General features: G+C 39.8%; 1 protein-coding gene across 9 annotated transcripts in view; it reads left to right on the top strand.

Moving 5' to 3' along the window:
• The first annotated feature begins 204 nt into the window (after nt 1–204).
• Nucleotides 205–26,302, top strand: part of XRN2 (5'-3' exoribonuclease 2) — an 87,272-nt gene continuing 61,174 nt past the window's right edge. For 4 of the 9 annotated variants that reach the window (XM_009216639.2, XM_009216638.2, XM_009216637.2 and 1 more), the window contains exons 1-4: nt 205–924; nt 22,798–22,925; nt 23,009–23,120; nt 25,078–25,189. In XM_009216639.2, the coding sequence (XP_009214903.1) occupies nt 850–924; nt 22,798–22,925; nt 23,009–23,120; nt 25,078–25,189 (427 nt within the window). In that variant the 5' untranslated portion in view covers nt 205–849. Of the gene's footprint in view, nt 925–944; nt 1,609–17,858; nt 19,812–22,797; nt 22,926–23,008; nt 23,121–25,077; nt 25,190–26,302 lie in introns of those variants that run through there. The other 5 variants (XM_021921299.1, XM_021921297.1, XM_017945062.1 and 2 more) reach the window with 5 other exon arrangements.

Genomic DNA, 26,302 nt, shown 5'->3' with positions numbered 1-26,302 from the left:
TTGGCTTTCTTTTCATTTACACGAGGGTGCTAACAGTACCCTCACAAGGCTCAAGTGATGATTACACAGGGCAATCCCTTAGTCAATGTCTTGGTACACTGTAAACGCTCAGAAAATGCTGGAAAATCACATTAGCAATTAGTTTATACCCATAATTGTAGCTAGAAGGTTGTATTGGATGCTAAACCCCGGCTAGATTCCATTCGGTAACTATTATAATTATTTATTTGCATAAATAACAAGCAAATTGTTGGTGCAAACCAGCCATTATTACTGTAAAATACTTTAAAATGCTCCTTTCGATAGTCCAGTTACGTACTGTGGCACAAAACCAGGAGAAACCAGGAAATGGAAATAACGAGTGAGTTTTGATGCTTCGATTCTACCCTAGATAGAGATGGGTGAGAATGGAGGCAAAAGAAGATATGCTCTTCCAAACAAGAGGTAACCAAACGGGCAAGGGAGACCTCCCCCCGGGCATGCAGAGCGCAGAGATTCTGCGCTCAGGGAGCCGGAGGGCTTGGGGCTGAGAGACCCCGGCGGAGCCCCCGCGACTCAGACGCGCTCGGCTTCGCGCTCCGTGGCTGGGACCACCGAGGGCGAGCTGCAGCCTTCGCTACCCAGTCCGCCGCCGGACCCGGCTTCCGACAAGCAGCCCGGCCAGGCCCTTTTCCGCCGCTCCGTCACCCAGCCGAGCCTCCTTCCCAGTTTCCCCGGCGGCGGCGCCGTGACGCCACTTCCGGTCTCGGGACGCACGTGGGAGGAAGTGCTGGTGCCCTCAGCCGCCGCTCCCGTCTCTTTGGTTACGCTCGTCAGCCGGGCAGCCGCCGCCTCCAGCCGTGTGCAGCTATGGGAGTCCCGGCGTTCTTCCGCTGGCTCAGCCGCAAGTACCCGTCCATCATAGTCAACTGCGTGGAAGAGAAGGTGAGGAGGCTCCAGGCGCCCGCCACACTCGAGCCGGGGGTCCTGGCACGTCTAGGCCGCGGCCCTCGGGCTCCGCCGCCTGCCCCCGGGGAGCCTTGCCGGAGCTCGCGCCCTGCTGCCAGCCTCGCGAGCAGTCGCAGCCCCACACGCGGTGGGACGCGAGCTGTGGGATTCAGGACCCCGGGGGCTAGGGATTCGGGACCCTCGGCTGGGCAAGGGCCTATCTGGTAATGAACTCGGAGGGCCGCTCCTCCCCTACCCGCTTTTTCCCGGCACCGGAAGGCCCCGCCCACTGCTTTGTTTCCTCTCGAGACCGCGCATTTTGGGTCTCGGAAGAGGTTCAGAGGCTGTTGAGCAATGCATGCCAGGTCGGCTGAGCTAGCGGGTTACGGATGCACGGATTCGGAGGCCTGCTTTTTGACAACCTTTTAAAGGAATCCCTGGCGGCGAGCTTTTCGTTGTTTATCAGTCGTGCCTGAAAGGTTTTCTCCTAGTGTTCAGGACCATTTGTTGTTCTGGTTAGATTGGGCGCTGAAAGCAGTATGTCAGGTCCAGGACGAACGCTATAGAATTCTGAGAAGTTACTCTTCTCTGTGTGCCCCGACTACTGGACAGGGTGGGTGCTTGTTGAAAATTTCAAGATTGCTGGATATACTCGAGCAGTACAATTTTTATTGTTAATATGTAAGTAGATTTTTGGCCATTATTGAGTTTTGTTTTTATTGTTTTCATCATTCCGTGCGAGTTCGATTTTGTACACTTAATTAGAATTTCTGGATTGGAAATGTTCGGAGGCACATCATTCGTACCTCACTCCTTGGTTTTTGAAGGCAGTGCTTGCCTGTCAGTGTGAACTTATTTCTGCTTTTTTTTTTTTTTTTTTAAACTTTCTTGGCTTCTATCCAAGGAGGAACCAAAAGCCTTGTTTTAGTGACATTCCCACTATTTCTTGTTTTTTTTTTTTTTCAAAAAGCAACTGCTAAATTGAATGCTTGCTTCCTTTGTAAAATTTTAATCGAACTTTATTGAACTTTTACGTGGGTTAAACAAAAAGCAACAGTTCTTGCTCTACCCCTTCTCATCCCATTTCTCCACTTTTAACTGTTTTGGTTCTGTCTCTAAGTATACTTATACTTTATCGCTTTTAGATCTGTTGAATTCTAGCTGGATAGGAGAGGATTTAGTCACTTATTCAGCCTCCCTCTATACTCTTAATGGAGTAAATCACTATATATATTTCATTGGTAAGCTTTATAACTAAGTAATTTGCCTTTTTCATTCCATCACCTGTGTAAAGTATCCCTTGACTTAATGCTTTCTAAGGTCGATCTTAGCTTTTCTTCCCTTTCACCTCAAGTTTGTCAGCTGTACTTTGCGTTGTGAGCATCCAAAATTAAATGATCAGGGCTTTGACTATACAGATTTAAAAAGCTGAAAAATCAAATCGGATAGTTGAGTGTTGACACTGTGTGGATTCAGGTTATGTACTGCGATTTTGTTTTTTGTGCTGCTTTTGTCTTTTTCCCTGGAGGTGCCTTTTTTTTTCCACTTTACATCTTTCTGCACCCAAACTCTATTTTACCAGGTAGTCTATCAAGAGTCTTTCTTCTTGAAGAGTCCTCCTTGGGGTCTTCTTTATTTTTGTTGCTGTCATACCTGGCTATTCTGTAGGCTTGCTGGAAAGCTGCATCTGGGATTTTATTATTATTATTGCTGTCATATCTTTCTTCAGTGGGAGGTACTGTTTTCTGGATCAGCATCTTTCTTCATTTGTTTTAGAAACGGAGTCTTCTTCTGTCTCTTAGGCTGGAGTACAGTGGCGTGATAGTGGCTCACTGCAACCTCCGGCCTCCTGGGTTCAAGCCATTCTCATGCCTCAGCCTCCGGAGCAGCTAGGACTACAGGTGTGCACCACCACGCCCAGCTAATTTTTTTTTTTTTTTTTTTTAGTAGAGACAGGGTTTTGCCATGTTGGTCATGCTGGTCTCAAACTCCTGACCTCAGGTGATCCGCCTGCCTCAGCCTCCCACAGTGCTGAGATTACAGGCATGAGCCAACACACCTGGCTTTTTTTTTTTTTTTTTTTTTTTGTATTTTTAGTAGAGACGGGGTTTGCCATGTTGGCTATGCTGTTCTCTGTCATGACGTCACATGATCCGCCTGCCTGGGCCCCCCTTGTGCTGGGATTACAGGCGTGAGCTATGGCACCTGGCCCGTCCTTCTTCCTTTAAATCTTTTCTTAGTTTTTATTCTTAATTCTTAAGAAATGCTGTGTGGGATGTGAGATTTCCGAGTCATTGTAGGCCCCAAAATAGCTCCATTCTACCCTTATACACGTGAGTGCTCATTAGCTAGGCATGGATTTCAAGGGGTTTTTTTGTTTTTTTTTTTTTCTTTGAGACAGCGTCTAGCTCTGTCACCCAGGCTGGAGTGCAGTGGTGTGATCTTGGCTCACTGCAACCTCCACCTCCCGGGTTCAAGCCGTTCTCCTGCCTCAGCCTCCCAAGTAGCTGGGACTACAGGTGCGCCACAATGCCTAGCTAATTTTTGTATTTTTAGTAGAGACGGGGTTTCACCATGTTGGGCAGGCTGATCTTGAACTCCTGACCTCAGGTGATCCACCAGCCTCTGCCTCCCAAAGTGCTGGGATTACAGGCATGAGCCATCACACCTGGCCAGGAATTCGAGTTTTAGTATTAGGTTCCCTGAAAACTTTGAAAGAAATTGTTCTTTTGTACTCTCTCATCTAGTGGTGTTGATGACAAGTTCGGTGTTAATGTGATATATTTATTTAACCAGCAGTTATATAGCATTTACCATTGTCTTAAGAACTTTATTAACTTGTTTGATCCTTACAACCACATGACTCCTACTGTTGAAATTATTTTTATTACGTACAAATAATAGAAGCATGATATTTAGAGACAACCAATATTGTTATTATGTTATGGTGGCTCACACCTGTAATCCCAGCACTTTGGGAGGCTGAGGTGGGTGACCATCCTGGCTAACATGGTGAAACCCGTCTCTACTAAAAATACAAAAATTAGCTGCGTGTGGTGGCGTGCCAGTAGTCCCAGCTACTTGGGAGGCTGAGGTAGGAGAATCCCTTGAACCCGGGAGGCGGAGGTTGCAGTGAGCTGAGATCGGGCCACTGCACTCCAGCCTGGTGATATAGCGAAATTCCGTCTCAGAAAAATAATGATTATTTTTGTTTATTATTATTACAGATGAGAAAATGGAAACACAGCAGGGTAGAGTATCATAGATACCAAGGTCCCTCAGCTGATAAATGTCAGAGCTAGTGTGGAAACCAGAAGGACTTCATTTCTGTGCTCGTATGCTTTCATTCTTTTGTGATCAGTTTTCCTTTCTAGATTTTAAAAAGATCTTTTTCTTGATAGTATAAACTTTCATTATTAGGTACCTAGGTATAGATGTTATTTTAAATTCAGATTCATTTTGATCAGTACGTGGCTCACTCTTTGAGTTTGGAGTCTTATGTTCTTCAAACAGCATTTTAGGGAATGCTGTTTGATGATTTCTTGACGTTTTTCTCTTCCCTTTCCAGACTCGGGATACTGGTTCTCCTAGACTCATGTATTCTTATTTTTATTTTCTCTCTCATTCTCTGGCTTTCCTTGAAACCTCCGCCAGCCTTTGGCCTTTTTGCAGCTTTGTTGAGGTATACTTGACATAGAATCAACTGCAGGTAATTAAAGTGTACAATTTTTTTTTTTTTTAAACTTTCTTTAAAGGTGAGGTCTTGCTCTGTCACCAGGCTGGAATGTAGTGTGCAATCACGGCTCACTGCAGCCTCAAACTCCTGGGCTTAAAGTGTATAATTTAATACAGTGCATACATCTGTGAAACCAGCACAACCAAGACAGTGAACGTGACCTCCAAAACATTCCTTCTGCCCTTTTGTAGTTCCTTTCTACCATCCCTCCCTGCCACCTGTCTTGTCAACCACTGACTGATTTGCTTTCTGACCCTATTGATAAGTTTTCATTTTCTATAATTTTTTATAAATGAGATTATATAGTATATACTCATTTTTTGCCTCAGTTACTTTCATTCATCTTATTTATTTTGAAATTCATCCATTATTGTATGTGTAAGTAGTTTCTTTTTTTTTTTTTTTTTCCCTTGTTTTTTGAGACGGAGTCTTGCTCTGTTGTCCAGGCTGGACTGCAGTGGTGCAATCTGGGCTCACTGCAACCTCTGCCTTCCGGGTTCAAGCAATTCTCCTGCCTCAGCCTTCCGAGCATCTGGGATTACAGGCGCATGCCACCACACCTGGCTAATTTTTGTATTTTTAGTTGGGACGGAGTTTCACCATGTTGGCCAGGCTGGTCTTGAACTCCTAACCTCAAGTGGTCTGCCTGCCTCATCTTTTAATTTTTGGATAGTATTCTGTGTGTAGATACACCACATTTTATTTATTTATTCAGATGATTGATGAACATTGGGATTGTTTCCAGTTTTTGGCTTTCAGAAAAAGAAACCTATGAACATCTGTGTACAAGTCTTTGTAGGGACATACACTTTCATTTATTTGGGGGAAAAAAGATTAGGAGTGAAATGGTTGGATTGTATAGTAGGTGTGTGGTTACTTAAATAGAAAAACCTGCCAGACTTTTTGTTTTTCATACTGGTCGTGCCATTTTACGTTGGCAGCAGCAGCATATCAGGGTTCCAGTTGCTCAACTTCCTAACCAACACTTGATATGGTTAGCCCTTTTAGTTTTAGGTATTCCAGTGCACTGTTACCTTATTGTGGTTTTAAGTTGCATTTCCTTCAGATGCTTGTTTGCTTTCTGTATATTATCACGGGCGAGGTGAGGCATCTGTTTAGATCTTTTGCCCATTTTTACCTTCGGTTGTCTTACTTAAATGTAGAGTTTGTTACATATTCTAGATGGAAATCTTTAGTTTGATATATCTTTTGCAAATGTTTTCTTTTAATCTGTGGCTTGTCTTTTTACTTCTTAACAATGTCTTGGGAGCAAACATTTAAAAATTATAGTGAAGTCTGATTAATTTTTTCCCTTTATATTTCTGCTTTTTGTATTTAAGAAATCCTTTGTCAAAGCCAAAGTCTCTTGTGTTTTCTTAGAGAAGTTTTATAGTTTTAGTTCATTCTGTGGTTTCCATTTTTTGGTCTAATTATGTGGTGAATTATCGGTCTTTAAATCCTAAAGCCACCTTGCATTCCTTGGATTAAACCCCACTTGATCATGTTGTATTATTTTTATATACTGTTGAAATCAGTTTGCTAAAGTTGTCTTGAGAATTTTTATGTCTCTGTTCACAAAAGATATTTGTAGCACTCTTAATGTCTAGTTTAGATGTCAGAATAATGTTGACCTCAAATTGAGTTCCTTCAGTTTTTTGGAAGAGTTTGTATAGAGTTAGTGTTGTTTCTTCCTAAAATATTTGATAGAATTTACCAGTGAAGCCATCTGGACGTGGAGTTTTGTGGGAAGGCTTTAAGCTGCAAATTAAGTTTCTTTAGTAGATCTAGACCTATTGAGGTTACCTATTTATTTATTTTTGGATGAGCTTTTTTAGTTTATATCTTTCACAGGTTTTGCCCATTTCATCTAAGTCAAGCTTGTCCAACCTGTGGCCTGCGAGCTGCATGTGGCCCAGGATGCTTTGAATCCTGCACAGCACAAATTCGTAAACTTTCCTAAAACATCATGAGATTTATGCACAGACTTTTTCTTTTTTTTCAGCTCATCAGTTATCGTCAGTATTAGCGGCCCAAGACAGTTCTTCTTCCAAAGTGGCCCAGGGAAGCCAAAAGATTGGACACCCCTGATCTAAGTAGTTGAATTGGCTGACATAAAGTTGTTCATAGTATTTTCTTACTATCCTTTTTTTGGTTAAAAATGTTTTCACTCCTTCTGTTTTTACTTCTCTTTTGTTTTTTCTTCCTATTAACTTATTATTATCCTTTTAATATTGTTAGAATCTGTAGTGATGTTCTCTCTCTCATTCCTGATACTTGTAATTCTGCTTTCTTTGTTTTGCCCCATTATCAGTCTGGCTATACTGTTCTCAGATAACTAGCTTTTGGTTTCATTGTTTTTCTTTATCTTTTTCTGTTTTCTATTTCTTTGATTCTGCTCTTATATTTATTTCCTTGGTATGCTTACTTTGGGTTTAACTTGTTTTTTCTCCTCCTTGTTTATTAAGGTAGAAGCTGAGGTCATTGTTTTGAGACATTTCTTCTTTGATACAGATCTTTCTTTTTTTTTTTTGAGACGGAGTCTCGCTCTGTCGCCCAGGCTGGAGTGCAGTGGCCGGATCTCAGCTCACTGCAAGCTCTGCCTCCCGGGTTTACGCCATTCTCCTGCCTCAGCCTCCCGAGTAGCTGGGACTACAGGCGCCCGCCACCTCGCCCGGCTAGTTTTTTGTATTTTTTAGTAGAGACGGGGTTTCACCTCGTTAGCCAGGATGGTCTCGATCTCCTGACCTCGTGATCCGCCCGTCTCGGCCTCCCAAAGTGCTGGGATTACAGGCTTGAGCCACCGTGCCCGGCCTTGATACAGATCTTGAGTGCCATAAGTTGCCTTCTAGATATTGTTTAAACAGTGTGCCACAAATATTGACATGTTGTATTTTCATTTTCATCCACTTAGAAATATAGTCTAGAACTCCCTTTGGCCCATTGGTTATTTAAGAGTGTTACTTAATTTTCACACACGGGAGATTTTCCAGGTATTTTTTCCTGTTAGTGATTTTTAATTTAATTCACTTATCAGAGATCATACTTAATTTGAGTTCTGTTAAAGTTTATCAGACTGGTTCAGAATATGGTCTCTATGAATGGTTTATGTGCATTTGAAAAGGATACATTTTTTGCTGCTGTGAAATTTTGACTATAACCTTTGGATTTTCCTGTTTCTCCTTTCAGTTCTGTTGGTTTTTGCTCCGTGTATTTTGAAGCTCTTTTATTAGGTACATAAATGCTTAACATTGTTCTAGTTTTTTGATGAATAATATGCTTATCATGAAATGACCTTCACTATTTTTGGTTAATATTTGCTCAGAAATCTATTTTATTCGTCATTGATACAGCCAGTTATTCTGATTAGTGTTAGCATGGTGTATTTTTTTCTATCCTTTTATTTTAGTCTGTTTGCATCTTTATGTTTATAGTGGACATTTTTGTAGGTAACATAACAGTTGGGTCTGGCTTTTTAACACAGTTTGAGAATCTCTGCCCCCTCTTTTTATTGGGGTAAAACATACATAACATAAAATTACCTTTTTGACTGTTTTTAAGTGTACAATTCAATGGAACCAAGTATGTTCACGTTGTTGTGCAACTGTCACCAATGTCTATTTCCAGAACAATTTTATCATCCCAAACAGAAACTCTACCCGTTAAACAGTGACTCCTTGTCCCCCTCCCCACTTTCTGTCTTTATAAATTTGCCTATTCTAGCTACCTTATGTAAATGAAATCATAATATTTTACCTTTTGTGTCTGGCTTATATCTCTTAGCATAGTGTTTTCAAGGTTTGTCCATGTTGTTGCATGTCTCAGAATTTTATTCCTTTTTAAAGCTGAATGATACTCCCATTGTATGTGGGAGTATATGGGAGTATATGTCACACTCTGGACACTTTTGACTGGTTCTACCTTTAGGCTATTATGAATAACACTGCTGTGCACATTGGTGTACAAGTATCTTTTTTAGTCCCTGCTTTCAATTCTTTTGAGTGTGTACCTATGAGTGGAATCATTGGATCATGTAATTCTGTGTTTAGCATTTTGAGGAACCACCAAATTGTTTTTCTAGTCTGCTTTGTAATTGGGCCATTTAGAACATTTATATTTAAAATGATTATTGATGGCCAGGCACGTTGGCTCACGCCTGCAATCCCAGCACTTTGAGAAGCCGAGGAAGATGGATCATTTGAGGCTAGGAGTTTGAGAGCAGCCTGGACAACATAGTGAAACCCTGTCTCTAAAAACGTGACAAAAAAAAAATTAGCCGAACGTAATGGTACGACACCTGTAAACCCAGCTACTCAGGAGGCCGAGGCACAAGAATCACTTGAACCCGGGAGACTGAGGTTGTAGTGAGCTGAGATCATGCCACTGTACTCCAGCCTGGGCGACAGAGCGAGACTCCGCCTCCTGGGTTCACACCATTCTCCTGGGACTACAGGTGCCCGCCACCACACCCAGCTAATTTTTTGTTTTTTTTTTTTAATTTTTTTTTAGGTAGAGACGGGGTTTCACCACGTTAGCCAGGATAGTCTCGATCTCCTGACTTCCTGGGATTACAGGTGTGAGCCACTGCGCCCGACCTTAGGTTGTGTTTTTATGATTTCATTTTATTCTCTTTGCTCACTTACTAAGTACTCTTTACTGATTCAATCATCAGCTTCTTCACTTCATGTACTTTAACTGCTTGGCTCATACAGTCTTCCATTTATCAGCTTTCTGACCATCGGAAAATGACTTAAATTCCTAAACTCTGGAGAGCTGGAGCTTCTTGTTAAAACTAAACCCCAAGATAAATTTTTTCTTTTTTTTGAAGATGGAGTCTTGCTCTGTCGCCCAGGCTGGAGTGCAGTGGGGCGATCTCTGCTCACTGCAACCTCCACCTCCTGGGTTCAAGCTATTCTCCTTCCTCAGCCTCCCAAGTAGCTGGGACTACCAATGTGCGCCATGACGCCTGGCTAATTTTTGTGTTTTTAGTAGAGGTTTCACCACGTTGGCTAAGCTGATCTTGAACTCCTGACCTCAGGCGATCTGCCTGCCTCAGCCCCCCAAAGTGCTGGGATTACAGGCATGAGCCACCATGCCTGGGCCCTAGATAAATCAAATAACACAGTTTAATTGAGCAGTGAACAGTTTGCCAATTGAGTGGCCCTCAGAACCAGAAGAGGTTTGGGGAGCTCTCGAAAACGGAAGTGAGATATAGAAACAGTTTGATCTTTGGCTTATTTGAATATGGCCAGGTAAGTTGGCAACCTGTGATTGACTGAAGCCCAACTGCTGTGATTGGCCGAGACTCTGCTTTCTGTTACAAAAGCGTGCTCCTAAGTTAGGCTTTTCCTTAATGGACTTTGTATAAGTAATATTGCAGTTCTTCAAGTGAAGAATCAGGAAGGAGCCATTCTCAGGCCAAATTTGGTGTAAGTTATCACACTACGCTACACTGCTGCTCCCTACAGTTTTCCCCTCTGGTGATCTCTGTGCAAGGGCTGAAACCAGTAGGCTGTGTGTCCTCATTTGTTATCAGCTGGGAATGTGTGTGTTGGGTGACTCAATTTTTCACTGCCCTGTGCATGTCACATGACACTGTGCATGTCCACAAATGACTGCGAAAGTACCATGATTATTAATTTTGGGGTTAAAAATAAATTTCAGTGAGTAGACATATTTGCAAATACAGGATTCATGAATAGTGAAAGTTGGCTATGTGTGTATCACAGAGGGTGGTTGTGTGGATTAGATGTATTAATACCAGTTATACATTCCTAGTACAGAAGCATTTGCTAAATGGCAACTATTTGGGAAATCTGATTTTAGAATTTTATTTGGTGAATTAATTTTTAGTACTTTATGTGTCCAAGTAAAGGCAGAGATGTCTTTGAGTCTAACTCTTGGTGATGCTGCGTTGTAGTGTACAGTGTGGTCTTACTGTTTTCATGTAATGAAATCCAGGTTTCCTCCACTGCCTCTTTTCTCTCTTCCATTTCATTGAGTACTACTTTTGTGATAGGCTGATATCACTCTGAGGGAAGGGAGAAAAATAATAAGGCGGACATTTATCCTAATCCTACATTCTATTTTCTCCAATATGATTATTTTTTTGGAGCTGGTTACCACATTCTTTAAACAGCTTTGTTGAGATATGATTTGTATACAATAAAATTCACCCATTTAAAGTGTACAGCTCAATGATTTTTAATATTTTCACAAATGTGTGCATCCATCGCCACAGTCAATTTTAGAACATTTTAATCACCTTGAAAAGAAACTTGTACTCTTTAGCTATTGTCCCTCTATCTGCTGTCACCTCTTCTCCCAACCTTAAGCAACCACTAATCTACTTTATGTCTGTATAGATTTTTCCTAGTCCGGACTTTCACGTGAGAGGAATCTATAGAATATGGTCATTTCTGGCTGGCTTCTTTCACTTAACATTACGTTTTCAAAGTTCACCCGTGTTGTAGCACGTTTCAGTACTTTATTATTTGCTTATGGCCAAATACTGTGCCATTGTATGGATATACCACATTTTGTTCATCCATTTATCTGTTGATAAACATTTGAACAGTTTCTATCTTTTGGCTATTATGAATAATGCTGTTTTAAATATTCATGTTACGTTTCTATGTGGATATGTTTTCATTTTTCTTGGGTGTATACCTAGGGGTAGAGTTGCAGGATTACATGGTTTAATCATTTGAAGAACTGCCAGCCACTTTCCCAGGTTCTCGCTCTGTTGCCCAGGCTGGAGTACAATGGCATGATCATAGCTCTCTGCAGCCTTGAACTCCTGGGCTCAAGCGATTCTCCTGCCTCAGTCTCCCAAATATCTTGGACTAGAGGCATGTGTCACTATGCTTGGCTAACTTTTTTTTTTAAAGAGATGGAATTTCCCTGTGTTGACTGGTCTTGAACTCCTAGCCTCAAGTGATTGCACTATTTTATATTCCCACCAGTAATGTATGAGGGTTCCAGTTTTTCCACATTTTTGATGTGAAGCATGTTTACTGTGTGCTGCTTACCAACTTGTCTGAGTCTGATGAGATAAGGACATCCATGTACAGTGTTACATGAAGAGGGTTTATTATTTACAAATAGACAGTAAAGGACAACAGAAGCCTAGGATTCATTCTGAATGGGTCCCCCATGGCTCAGGAAATGTGCCCAGGGCAGATAGAGTCTTGACTGCAGGGGCCACACTTGCATGGTGGCAGAGGAACCCCGAAAGGCAGCCCACTCTGGGTTATACACCTCAGGGTTCATGTGACACACTGAGCTAATGCTTTGAAAAACGTCCTGCTTCCAGGGGTGAAAGGTACAGAGCCCACCTTGTCCCAGGCAGTGGTGCCATCACTTAAGATGTTACATTCCTGGGAGGGACAGGAGCAAGGCTGGACATTTTTAGGCAGTTCTTCCCTATTTCAGGATATTGCATTCCCATCACATTCTACAGTCACTTTTGAGAACTATGAGCAAGAAAAGGAACTGAGTTGGTCCAAGGCCAGCCAAAGAACCATCCCACACTTGCCAACACTTGTTACCTGACTTGGCTTTAGCCGTTCTAGTGGGTGTGTGACGTGGTATTTCCTGTGGTTTTGATTTGCATCTTCCTGATGACTAGTGGTGTTGAGCATCTTTTCATGTGCTTACTGGCCATCTGTGTATCTTTTGGAGAAATGTCTATTTAGGTTCTTTGTCTCCTCTTCCCCCTTTTTCTTTGGGACAGGGTCTCACTCTTGTTACCCAGGCTGGAGGATAGTGGCACAATCTCAGCTCACTGCAACCTCCATCTCCTAGGGTCAAGTTCATCCTCCCACCTCAGCCTCCTGAGTAGCTGGGACTACAGACAGGCACTACCATACCCGACTAACTTTTTGTATTTTGGGTTGAGACAGAGTTTTGCCACATTGCCCAGGCTGGTCTCGAACTCCTGAGCTCAGATGATCCACCTGCGTCAGCCTCCCAAAGTGTTGGGATTACAGGCGTGAGCCACCATACCTGGCCTCTTTGCCCTTTTAAAATTGGGTTGGCCTGTTATTGAATTGTAAGAGTTTTAAAGAATATATTCCGAATATAAGCCCCTTATGAGAGAAATGATTTGCAAATATTTTCCCACATTCTGTGGATTGTCTGTCCACTTTGTTGATGGTGTCCTTTGAAGAATAAAAGTTTAAAATTTTGTCCGGGCGTGGTGACTCAGGCTTGTAATCCCAGCACTTTGGGAGGCTGAGGCGGGCCGATCACTTGAGGACAGGAGTTTGAGACCAGCCTGGCCAACATGGTGAAACCGCGTCTCTACTGAAAATACAGAAAATTAGCCGGGCGTGGTGGCGGGTGCCCATAATTCCAGTTACTCGGGAGGCTGAGGCAGGAGGATGGCTTGAACCCAGGAGGCAGAGGTTGCAGTGAGCCAAGATCGCGCCATTGCACTCCAACCTGGGCAACAAGAGTACAACTCAGTCTCAAAAAACAAAAAAAAGTTTAAAATTTTGATGATGAAGTGCAGTTCATCTGCTTTTTTCTTTTTATTGTTTGTGCTTTTGGTGGCATATCTAAGAATTCCACTGCCAAATTCAAGGTCACAAAGATTTACACCTGTTTTTTGGAAGAGTTTTATAGTTTTAGCTCTTAAATGTAGGTTCATGATCCATTTTGAGTTGTTTGAGTTCAGTTGAGTTAAGGTGTGAAGTAATAGTCCAGCTTCACTTTCTTGCATTGGCTCTCCAGTTGTCCTATGCCATTTGTTGAAGACTGTTCTTTTCTCTGTTAAATGATCTTGACACCATGTAAAAATCAGCTAATAATAGCTATGTGCATTTATTTCTGGACTCAATTCCATTCCGTTGATCTAAATGTTTATCCTTGTCCCAGGACCACACTGTCTTGATTACTGTTGCTTTGTAGTAAGCTTTGAAATCAGGAAATAGAGTATGATTCCTACTTTATTCTTTTCCAGGATTATTTTGGCTATTATGGCTGCCTTGCAATTTTATATGAAATTTTATAAGCAGCTTGTCAGGTTCTGCAAATAAATCAGCTGGGATTCTGGTATAGATCACATTGAATTTGTCAATCAGTTTGAGGAGTATTGTCATCTTAATGTTGAGTCTTCTGTTCTATAAATATGGGATGTTTTCTATTTATTTAGAACTATTTTGATTTCTGTCAACAATGTTTTGTAGTTTTCAAAATATAAATTTTGCATTTCTTTGTTAGATTTAGCCCTAGTTTTTTGATACTATTGTGAGAATGTTTTAATTTTATTTTTGGAATACTCATTGCAGGTGTATAGAATTGTAATTTATTTTTATATATTGATTTTGTATCCTATAACCTTGCTGAAGTCATATATCCTAATAATTTTCTAGTAGATTCCTTAGGATTTTCTATATAGAAAATCATGTCATGTGCAAATACAGTTTAATTTCTTTTTTTCTAATACCAATATGTTTTCTTTTTCCTGCCTAATTGCCCTGGCTGGAACCTCCAGAATAGAAGTGGCAAGAGCAGGCATCTTTGTCTTGTTCCTGATTTTAGAGGGAAAGCATTTAGGCTTTGACCGCCAAGTGTGATGTTAACTGTTGGATTTTTTGTTTTGTTTTGCAGGTGCCCTTTATGTTGAGAATTTCCATTCTATTTCTAGTTGAGTATTTTTTTAATCATGAAAGTGTTAGATTTTTCTAATGCTTTTTCTGTATAAAGATGATCATGTGGTTTTGCTTTGCAATCTGTTCATATGATGTGTTTCATTGATTGGTTTTTGGATGTTCAACCAACTTTGCATTTCTAGGATAAATCCTACTTGGTCGTGGTGTATAATAGTTTAATATATTGCTGACTTCTGTTTGCTAGTCCAGTCGTCTTGCAGTATCTGTGAGGGATTGGTTCCAGGACCTCCTGTGGATGCCAAAATCAATAGAGGCTCAAATTTCTGATATATAATGGTTTAGTATTTGCATATAATCTATGCACATCTTCTCGTATATTCTAAATAATCCCTAGGTTACTTAAATAGCTGGTACAATGTAAATGCTGTAGTTGTTACACTGTATCGTTTAGGGAATAATGACAAGAAAAGGTCTGCACATGTTTAGTACCAACACAACTGTCCATTTTTTTTCCTGAATATTTTCTATCCGTGATTGGCCTATTCCACAGAGTAGAATCAACAGATGTGGAGGGCTGACTGTATTCTGTTGAGGATTTTTGCATCCATGCTCGTAAGAGACGCTGGTCTGCAGTTTTTTCTTTTATGTTTTTGTGTGGTCTTGGTATTGGTCATATTGGCCCAATAAAATGTATTCAGAATTGTTGGGAAGAATTCATGAAGAATTTGTACTAATTCTTCTTTTGAATGTCTGATGTAATTCAGCCGTGAAGCCATTTAGGCTTGGACTTTTCTTTGTGAATAATTTGTGGATTACTGATTTAATCTCTTTAACTTGTTACGGGTTTATTCGGATTATCTCTTTCTTGAATCATTTTTGGTAGTTTGTGTCTTTCTAGTAATTTGTCCATTTCATCTAAGTTATCTAATTTGCTGGTGTATGACTATTTATAGTGTTTCTTTATCATCCTTTTTTTGTTTTTATAAGGTTAACTGTAATGTCTGCTCTCATCTCTGATTCTAGTAATTTGAATCTTCCTTCCTTTTCCCTTAATCAAACTAGCAGAAGGTTTGTCATTTTTGGTTGATCTTTTTAAAAAACTAGCTTTGTTGGTTTCGCTTTTTCTCTGTTTTTAAATTTTCTTTTCATTAATTTCTGCTCTAATCTTTTATTCTTTCTGCTTGCTTTAGGTTTAGTTTACTCTCTTTTGGTATCTTAGGTGGAAAGTTAGGTAATTGATTTGAGATTTTTTTTTAATTAACTTTTTCAGAGCCAAATACTTCTGAAGAGATATTTCTTAATCTAAGCATTTACAACTATAAATTTCCATCTGAACACTGCTTTATATGTATTCCGTAACATTTTGTATATTGTGTCTTCATTTGTATTGATCCCAAAGTATTTTCTGATTTCCTGTTTGATTTCTTCCTAGACCCCTTGGTTATTTGACAGTGTTGTTTAATTTCCACATATTTGTGAATTTGCTAATTTTTTTTCTCTTAGTGATTTCTAATTTCATTGTGGTCAGAGGATATACTTTGTATTATTTCTATGCTTTTAATTTTTTCGAGAGCATATTTCATGTACACCTGAGAATGTATATTCTGTTGTTAGGTGTAATGTGCTATAAACATCTGTTAGGTCTCTGTTGATAGTGTTGTTAAAGTTATCTGTTTTTATGTTGATCTTCTGTTTTGTTCTATTATTGAAAGTGGAGTATTGAAGTCTCCAGCTATCATTGTTGAATTGCCATATGTTTTGTTTTGTATGTTTTGGTGCTGTTATTAGGTGCACCTGTATTTTTAATTGTTACATCTTTTTCTTGATGGATTTACTTTTTATCATTATAAAATGACCTTCTACCTCCAGTAACATTTTTTTATTTGTTTTAGTCTATTTTATCCGATATCAGTATAGCCACTCCAGTTTTCTTGTAGTTGCTGTCTGCATGATTATCTTTTCTCATCCATTTACTTTTACTCTTTTGGGTGTTTGAATCTCAAGTATATGTCCTGTATATAACACATAGTTGGATCATGTTTTAAAATCCGCTTTGACAAGCTACCTTTTCGTTGGATTATTTGATCCATTCACATTTTAATGTAATTATTGATAGAGCTACGTTTTACTTTTTGTTTTTTGTATGTCTCATGTCATTTTTCTCTCTTTCTCCTTCGTGCTTTCTTTTGTAATGAGAGGCTATTTTCTAATATAGCATTCTAATTTTTTTCTTTTCTTATTCAGCAGCCAGTTACTAGAAGGATTCTAATTTCATTAGTAATTTTTTTCCACTATATATATTTTTCAAAGTCATTGTTCTAGAGATTACCCTGTGTATCTTATCAGAATCAGATTCAGATTTATACTAGCTTAATTTCAGTAATATATGCTAAAATTTATTGAACTTTACTGCTATATAGTTCAATTCCCATCCCCCGTTTGTATATTATTGTTATATATATTACATATATTGACATAACCCAACAATACTTTTTTTTAAGTGTTACTTTACCATCTGCAGCCATTTCCTTAGCCCACTGCAACTTTGTTTCCATCCACCCCTTTTGTGCTATTAGGGCAAATATGTTACACGTATATTACATTATACCTTATAAGCTCAACATTATACTATATAATATTTACACATTTGCTTTTTAATTCAGTTAATAAAGGAGGGGAAAATATACTTGCGCTTATTGTTTGCATGGACTTGCATTACCATCTGGAGTCACTTGCCTTAGTAACTTTAGTAAACTTTTTGTAACTTTGTAGCTGGAATAACTTGGTTTAGTAGTGTTTGAAAGTGTGGTCTGTTAGCAACAATTCGGTCAGCTTTTTTATTCATCTGAGTCTTCGTGTCACCCCAGTTTTGAACCATAGCTTTCCTGGACTGAGAATTCTTGGTTGACAGGGTTCTTTTGTTGTTGTTTGTTTGTTTCCACTTCTTCACCCACTACCTATTGGCCTTCTTTGTTTGTTTGTTTGTTTATTTATTTATTTTGAGATGGAGTCTCACTCTGTCACCCAGACTGGAATGCAGTGGCACGATCTTGGCTCACTGCAGCCTTCATCTCCTGGGTTCAAGTGATTCTCCTGCCTCAGCCTCCCTAGTAGCTGGGGCTACAGGCATGCACCACCACACTCGGCTAATTTTTTATATTTTTAGTAGAGATGGGGTTTCACCATGTTGGCCAGGCTGAACTCGAACTCTTAAATTGTAGATCTTTCCAGGGATTAGTTTCTGAGATCAGTGTTTGGTATTTGTGCCAAACCCAGGAGGGCTCCTCCCAGCCATCTTAATGCCTAGTTTTCTTCTGCAAACTAGCTTGTAGTCCAGGCCTGTATCTTCATTAGATCCATTAGTCTCCTCTCAATTGCTTTTCATCATAACTTGCACTGTTTTGGTTTGTTTGTTTGTATTTGAGACAGGATCTCACTCTGTTGCCCAGCCTGGAGTGCAGTGGTGTGATCTTGGCCCACTGCATCTTCGACTTCCTGGGCTCAGGTGATTCTCCCACCTCAGCCTCCTGAGTAGCTGGGATTACAGGTGTGCCACCACACCTGGCTAATTTTTTGTAGAGATGAGGTTTCACCATATTGCCTAGGCTGGTCTCAAACTCCTGGGCTCAAGTGCTCTGTCTTGGTTTCCCGAAGTGCTCCGATTATAGTTGTGAGCAACTGTGCCTGGCTTTGTGTGTGTGTGTGTAGGGTCTCACTTTGTCACCTAGGCTATGGTTCTGTAGTGGCACAATCACCTCACTGTATCTGCCAACTCCTGGGCTCATGCAGCCCTCTGCCTTAATCTCCTGGTTAGCTGGGACTACAGGTACATGCCACTGCCCCTGCCTGATTCTTGGTGGGGCTCTGGGAGTCTCTGTGTTCCACAGGCTGGCCTTAAACTCCTGGTTGCAAGTGATTCCCCCACTTCAGCCTCCCAAAATGCTGATGACCGACCTGAGCCACTCGGCCTCACTCTACTTTCACTGTTTTTGAGAACAGCTGTTTTTTTGGGTTTTTTTTTCAAACTTTACTGTGCACTTTTGCAAATGAATTTCGTTCTAAAATTTTTACAGGTTTTCTTGAGTTGCTTGCTGTTTGCCCTCAGGATCATTTCCAAAGGCTTTGAATATTTTTGTTTTAAAAGTAATATTTACCAGTTTCACTGGGGAGCAGGTCATTGAAGCTCTTCATACTGTCATGTTGGAATAAAATCTTCTGATAAGACTTTATGTAGGGAATGATGATCAATGTCACACACCTTGCCTATTTTGTATCCTGTGTAGTACTTAATATAGACCTCGGCCCACATCACTTTGAATCTAGTGAAATTACAATTAATTAGTCTAACATACTGGTTAAGGTACCATCTCTTAGTCATGGTTTTAAATCCTAGTTCCTGAACCTGGCAGTAGTGTGACTTTGGAAAAGCCACTTAACCTCTCTAAGCATTTGTGTTCTTAATTGGAAGTGGAATACTCCAGACCTCACAAGGTTGTTGTGAGTATAGAATGGAATAATCCATGAGTAAAAGCCCTTGTAACAGTGCTTATCACATGTTAAGTGCTCCATAAATGCTAGTAGTAATTATTAGTCCTCATTCACTAATATCATATAAAAATGAAGATCTAACACACGTACAACTTGAAAAAATACTAATCACGCACAAGTGTCAAAATGTCTTATTATAGGTTGAATTTTTAAGCCAAAATACTGTAATTTAAACTTTTCATTAGCTCTTTGGCCATTTCTCTCTAAAATATCACCCATGTTTTGAATTTCTTTTCATAGTTCAAGCTTCTTTAAGGGAAACCTAAAACTGAGTTGTATGGTTTGGCATGTGACTTCCCTCAGTGGGATACTCCTATGGCCCTGGAATCTCAGACATGATTCGTGGTTTTTCTAATGTTGCTTTTTAAATCCTTTGTAGGTTTAAACAAAAATAATGCATCTACTGAGCTATTGGTGGTGGTTTATCTTCATAAGGTTGACTGGGACTGTAGGTTGGCATGAAATTCATTTTAGGACTTCAAAACCTGTGTAATGTATTTTATACAAACATCATTATTTGTATATTTACTTCTTTAAATACCTTCTTTATCTTGACTTCTTGGCATTTTCATGCACAATAGAATGCTATCCCAACTGCCTATTTGGAATAAATATATTCCCTGCTTTATTATCTATGAAGTCATGAAGGAGCAGACTTCCTACTAGGCAGAGCTATCTTGACTGCCAGCCTTCTGGTATGGGTGCTCTCTGTTCCTTCCTGGGAATTGCTGCTCAGCCAGGGCACTGCACTGCCTTTCTAACCTAAGCCTTCATGTTCTCTGGGAGCTCCTTTCTCAAGTTGCCTGGCTCACATGGGACCTGGGTGGGTGAAGGGAGAGGAGAGGGCAGGAGTTGACCCACCTGGCTGTTCCTGTGACTGGCGCTGATGACTCATCCAGAAGCTGTTCCTTGAGTCTCCTCTCTGGGCCTGGAGCCCTCTTGTGTTAGCCCACCTTTGGCAGCATATCTCTTCTCACATATTGGAGGTACTGTGCTCCATCTTCAGTTAGGGCTATTGGTTCCCCATATTTTAGGTATCCCTCATCATTTCTCAGCCACAGAAATTCTGGTTTTCTGCCGTAGTTATACAGTAGATTTGTTTGTTTGGTCTTTCATGTGTTCTCGGGGTAGAAAGGGAAGACTGCAGTGTGTGCTCAGTCTGTCATCTGGGGAATCCAAAAAAATAATTAAAAGTCATTACTTGAAATACATTGGTTTTAGGGTTCCGAGTGGCTCTCCTTTTAGCTGCCCTTTGATTAAGGATCTCTCTTTAACTGAACAGGAAATGTGTTGGTATAGCATTGGACAAGGTTCTTGAGGAGTCAGTTCTTTGTTGAGCATCAAAGTCTTCTCTTGATGAAAGGAATTCTAAAGTTACATAGTAAATGTGTTGGACATATCTACAGTACTCTTGAGGGGAAAACATATTCAGTTTTCTTATTGGGAATACTCAGAGCTCTTTTCTCAAAATTAGGACCCACCTACTGCATACTTTATTTTTTTCCTAGGTAGTAGAAGTAGAAATTCTCATGTAGCTCCACTCCATATGAAGAGCTGTGCCTTTTCTTGTGCTAGGCACTAGGGCAGGGATTAGCCAGCTAGTGACATCCTGTTTTTGTGAGTCAGGTTTTATTGGAATACAGCCATGCCCGTTCATGTTGTGGTGTTTATGGCTGCTTTCACTCTTCAAAGGCAGATATTCGTTGTTGCAGTTGAGATCGTATGGCCAGCAGGTCTGAAATATTTACCGACTGCTCTCTTGGGGGACACAAAGAATGAGTTTTGATTTTCCTGAGTGTGGTGGGCCCTTGGACAGGATGAAGGTAGATGTGGACTTTGCAGTATAGAGGATAGAGAGCCTCTTGCCATCATAGAGTTTGTTTTAATTTTGGGCTCATCAAATTATCTTTTTCTACAGACTCCACCCCCGCCCCAAAAATTGACCTGCTTTTTTCTTTACCACTTATTCCACTCACTGTTCCTGATCAAGCCTTTTTTTCTTGATTCACAGCATGTGTGTACAGAAGATTGTCTAATGGCTTCTTCTCTGTTCTGCCTTAAATCCCTTTTGTTACTCTTTCCCTTCAGTTCTAAATGCAACTTGAAGCCCAGTTCCATTCCTGTGATGCCTTCTCAGAGATAGTCAATATCCTGAAGTTGGTGTTTATCATTCCTTTGCTTTTCAACATGCTTTTATTGCATATGTATTCGTCCCTGAGCAATATTGAATGCTGTTTTAATTCATAACTTTCTGTAAATGGTATACTGTATATGTTCTTTCTTTTTTTTTTTTTTTTTGGTCTTGGCAGTATATTTGTGACCATCTAGCTCTAGCTTTTCCAATCTCACTTGCATCTCACAGGTATATGGATGTTATATGAGTGGTGTGATCATAGCTCACGGCAGCCTTGAGCTCCTGGCCTCAAGCAGTCCTCCCACCTCAGCCTCCGAAGTAGCTGAGACAACAGGCACATACCACCATACCTGATTTTAAATTTCTATTTCTTTTTCTAACAGCTTTATTGAAATATAATTTGTATATCATGAAATTGACCTGCTGAAAGTATATGATTTAGTGGTTTTTAGTATATTTACAGAGCTGTGCAGTTATCACTATTATCTGATTTTAGAGGGTCTTCATTCTCAAAAGTAGTTATCAGTTGCTACCCATCTCCCTCCCCTGTCTCCACCCTCACATGAAGCAACCATTAATCTACTTTTTATATTTGCAAACATGTCTGTTTTAGACTTTTCATATAAATGGGATTGTATAGTACTTGGTACTTTATGACTGGCTTCTTTCATTTAACATAATGTTTTTGAGCTTCATCCATGATGTAGTATATACATGATGGGCTTTTAAATTGCTTATAGTTTTTGCTGTTACAAGTGATGCTTTATATGTGTTTGAGGAACTGTTATTTTAAGTGACTTTTATTGTTAATAGTAAAAATGAGATCTCATAGTCTTAATCTTTCGCTGAGGCTCTGGGAGAGAAAAACAAAGGTAATAACATTTACAAAAACATAATTGAGTATCTCTGGCAGTGAGTAAGCCCTTGCCTTTCGAAGAACTCTGTAGCTGGGGTAGATTGACTAATTGTAAAACAGTGCAAGTGCCACAAGTGAATAAGCAAAATTATGAGGAAATGCAGATGGAACAATTAATTTCTTGGGAGATACGTACAAGATGTTATAAAGTAAGTGACATTTGATTTGAGTCTAGACCCTGGAAATTAGTAATATTTCAGAAAGTGGGTGTTGGCAAGGGAGGAAGAAGGCATTCTGAAAGAAGCATCATGTGACCATATTGAGAGATTAAAAGGCATTTTCTAGGAACTTACAAGAGAGTGAGTGGGCCTCAACAACAGTATGGCAGGATAGGAGACTAGGAAGGGTCCAGGCTCATTGGTAAATGCCTGCTGTGAGAATCATTAGAAAAACTAGGTAAGATTAAGACATACACTTTTATGTTTTAGAAAGAGAACTAACTCTGACAATGAGTGAGCTGGAGACCAGAGAGTCTAGAGGTTGGGCAGACTAGATGAAGGTTGTGCTCTTTTAGGTTAGAGATGGTAACTTCTTGTTGTTCATGGTGGTGGGAATGAAAGGAGATGAAGTAGGTAAGCATTTTTTACGTTACTTTGACAGGACTTACTGATGTGAGTGGTGAGGGAAATGAATTTTAAGATGACTCCCATGATCTCTTACTTGAACAACCTAAATGATTTGGGAATTTTCTATACATCTCCTACATTGTCAAAAATAACTGTGTTAGAAGCCATCCACTTCCTACAGATAAAATACCTGCTTCAGTTTGCTTTAAGGAATAAAATAACTTCTTATAATTTAAAGGTTACTTGAAGTGTTTTATTTCCAGTTCAGAAATGAAGCACAAGTTCATACTGAGCCTAGGATCTGTCGTTTTTAGACTTGAACAATCAAACTACTATTAATTATCACTTCCTCATAGCCAAAAGAATGCAATGGTGTAAAGATTCCAGTTGATGCCAGTAAACCTAATCCAAATGATGTGGAGTTTGATAATCTGTATTTGGATATGAATGGAATCATCCATCCCTGTACTCATCCTGAAGACAAGTACGTAACCCGTTTTTGTCACTGATATAGCAAATCACAGAGGAAACACTATATTATATTACATTGTTTGGTTGTCATTATAGACCAGCACCAAAAAATGAAGATGAAATGATGGTTGCAATTTTTGAGTACATTGACAGACTTTTCAGTATTGTAAGACCAAGACGACTTCTCTACATGGCAATAGATGGAGTGGTAAGTGCTAAAATAATTAACTTAGAAGCCTCCATTTTGGTTTTTGCTGTGTTACCAGTGTCTAGAATGAAAGTCAGCTAAATAATGAAAAATGTTGACAGTGATGAACTTGAGAAAGAAAGCCTCATCCTTCAGTCATTCGTTCAGATTTTTTTTGTGTGTGTTTTGTGCTTATTTTGTGCTCAGTACTGTGAAATACTGGGGATGTTGGTGACTGCCCTTGCTTTTGAACTTTTGGCTTACCGTCAAAGGGAAGGAGGCATAGATAAATGAGTGAGCTTAGTTATTTATAGCCATTATAAGCACAATACATGCAGGGTGTTGAGGGAAGAGGAAGTCAGTGCTGCTAAGAAAGTTAGGATATAGAGAAGAGGTGACTTTTGTTCCATTTCTTTAACAATGAAGAATAATTGGGAGATTGGTGGGTAATGGTGGGAGATGGATGGGACAGGATTTGGGGAGGGAGGACCTTCCAGATTTCTCAAATGTGGCAGGTAAACACAGTTTCCATGCCTTTGACCACACTGACATGTTTTGGCAACTACCGGTGGTTTGAATTGAGACGCGAAGTATAGCAAAAGCTTGAGAAAGCCTTACCATCTGGAGTTTGGATTGTATCCTCTAGGCAATGAGTAGTCATGAAAATGATTTGAGAGGAGTAAGTTACTGACCTATGATAATAATACCAAGTAGCTCATTTTATAAATGACCAGCAAACTGTATCGGGGTGTAAGGTAAGATATAACTCTAAATTTATTTAGCTATGTGCAAGTAGATTCTTTCTTTTAATTTTAGTGCATCCTAGCGGCTAATGGAATGATTTTGGAAATCCAGAGAACTTTGAATCCAAGAAGATTAACTTTTCTGTGAGATTCGTCTTACTCAGTGAAAAATCTTAGCTACCTGATAACTTGCTAAGTTGCAGTTAGAATTGAGTAAAGAGCAAAAAGAAAAGGAATATGTCTTGTTTAGAGCACATTTCAGTTTATATTCAGCTAATTTTTTTTGAATAAATCTTTAGCTTTACTCCAGTGTGTTCTTTCTGCTGCATCAAGTATAAAGTATGTACACGTTTGTATGCATATGTGTGTGTACATGTTTATACACACTTTTTTTGTTAATATATAAATGTAGATAAAGAACTTTGTACTTGAGAGGGCTACATTAGATGGTCTTGTTCTACAGAAAAGGAAATTGTTTAAAGAGAATAATAAATAACTTATATTTAGATGTAAACAGGATGTTTCACAGTTTCTTCCCACCCCAGAACTCAGTTCAGTAACCTCCAAAATCTTACAATCTGGTTCACTTTATTTGGGCTTTTCCAGTGAAACTGCATTTGGTTAGAGTGATTTAAAAGTACTTTTGGTTAAAACATTATTTCTTTTCTGACTGCTATACTGTATTGAAAAGACAGACTAATAATTATAAACCTTATTGTGGGAACTAGAAGTGCACCGAGATTCTGCAGATAAAGAAATAGTTTTCTGTTGCTTTTTTATGAGACATTGTGAATCCCATCTGGAGACCATTCTTCCTTTTAGGTGTGGACATAGAGAAGGTCTTCCTGATCTTAGTTCAGTAGTAACTACTCATCAAATGCTGGCTGGGTCTTTTGAGTAAAGTGAGCTTTCTTTCTTGGGTGTCTTGAATCAAGCACCCTAACTGAGGGGAACTGGTGTTAGACTGGGAGGACTTGCAGTATAAGTGCTCTGGCTTCATAGGATGTTTGTCCATTTGACATGGCACTCATTCACCTGATTGAGCTCAGCTTTTAGGTTCTTGGTCCAAATTTAAGTTCTCAGGATCTGGTATCTGCCATGAAAGGATTATTCGACACACTACTTACCTTTCTTCCATTTTAGTATACTACTTTTAAAAGAACACCTGATTCAAAATAATGTACAGATTTATTTGTGAATATTTTGATTAGTATTATGGAATATGAAATTTTCAGGCACCACGTGCCAAAATGAACCAGCAGCGTTCAAGGAGGTTCAGAGCATCAAAAGAAGGAATGGAAGCAGCAGTCGAGAAGCAGCGAGTCAGGGAAGAAATATTGGCAAAAGGTAAAGAATATGTATCTTGAAGTTGGATTTTTTATAAGATGTATGCAGAATGAGGGGATGGTGGCAACTTTTTCTTACAAATAGGCAAGCTTTTAATTTAATAAGGATCCCAGAATATCCAGTGTTCACTGTTGAGGAAAAGTAGTTCATGAAATCCTACCAATAGGCTTAATAGGCTTGTTTATTTTCAAACTCTCCTGTAAAAGGGAGCCTTGGGAATAGGGAATTCTGGTGGAGAGTGCAGATTGTCAACCCCTCTCAGGGCCAGTGCAACTCTTTAACAAGCTTTTATGTCTCTGTAAAATATAAATACAGTAAGTACTTTTTACTACTTTTCTCTGTGGCAGCTGTCAGAAAGCTATAGTTCTGTAAACATTTTCTTCAAATCAGCTTTGGTTTGCTTGCTTTTTGAAACTCAAGTCTATCTGAGGAAGCCAGAGGTGATTCGATCCACATTTACAGGTTGTTGCCAAGTCATTTGCATACTTTCAATATAAGTTGATGGAGCAGGCACAGCACTTATGGTTCCTTCAAGTTTGGAGGGGTGGGGTGGGATGTCTTCATTTTTGCAGTTCCCCAAAGCCTTAAAATTCCTGGTGGTGGTTGGGCGCGGTGGCTCACGCCTGTAATCCCAGCACTTTGGGAGACCAAGGCGGGTGGATCACAAGGTCAGGAGATCGAGACCATCCTGGCTAACATGGTGAAACCCTGTCTCTACTAAAAAAAGCACAAAAAATTAGCCGAGCATGGTGGCACATGCCTGTAGTCCCAGCTACTTGGGAGGCTGAGGCAGAAGAATTGCTTGAACCCAGGAGGCAGAGGTTGCAGTGAGCCGAGATCGCGCCACTGCACTCCAGCCTGGGTGACAGAACGAGACCCCATCTCAAAAAAAAAAAAAAAAAAAAAAAAATTCCTGGTGGCTACATGGGTAGGAACTGACTAAGCCTCAGAGAAAAGGAGGATCAAGGAGTGTTGATGCCAGTTGGGACGGTTCTCTCCTACCATACCTGTGTGTGAGGTAGGGTATGGTTGTAGCAGAGTAGTTTGTTTGGTGTTCTGCTACTTACAGGGTTATAATAGAACAGAAAAGCCACAATGTCTTGGCTCCAGATA

This window comes from Papio anubis, chromosome 16 (genome assembly GCF_008728515.1).
Source record: "Papio anubis isolate 15944 chromosome 16, Panubis1.0, whole genome shotgun sequence".
Classification (NCBI taxonomy): domain Eukaryota; kingdom Metazoa; phylum Chordata; class Mammalia; order Primates; family Cercopithecidae; genus Papio; species Papio anubis.
This window is presented reverse-complemented; position numbering and strand designations above follow the sequence as displayed.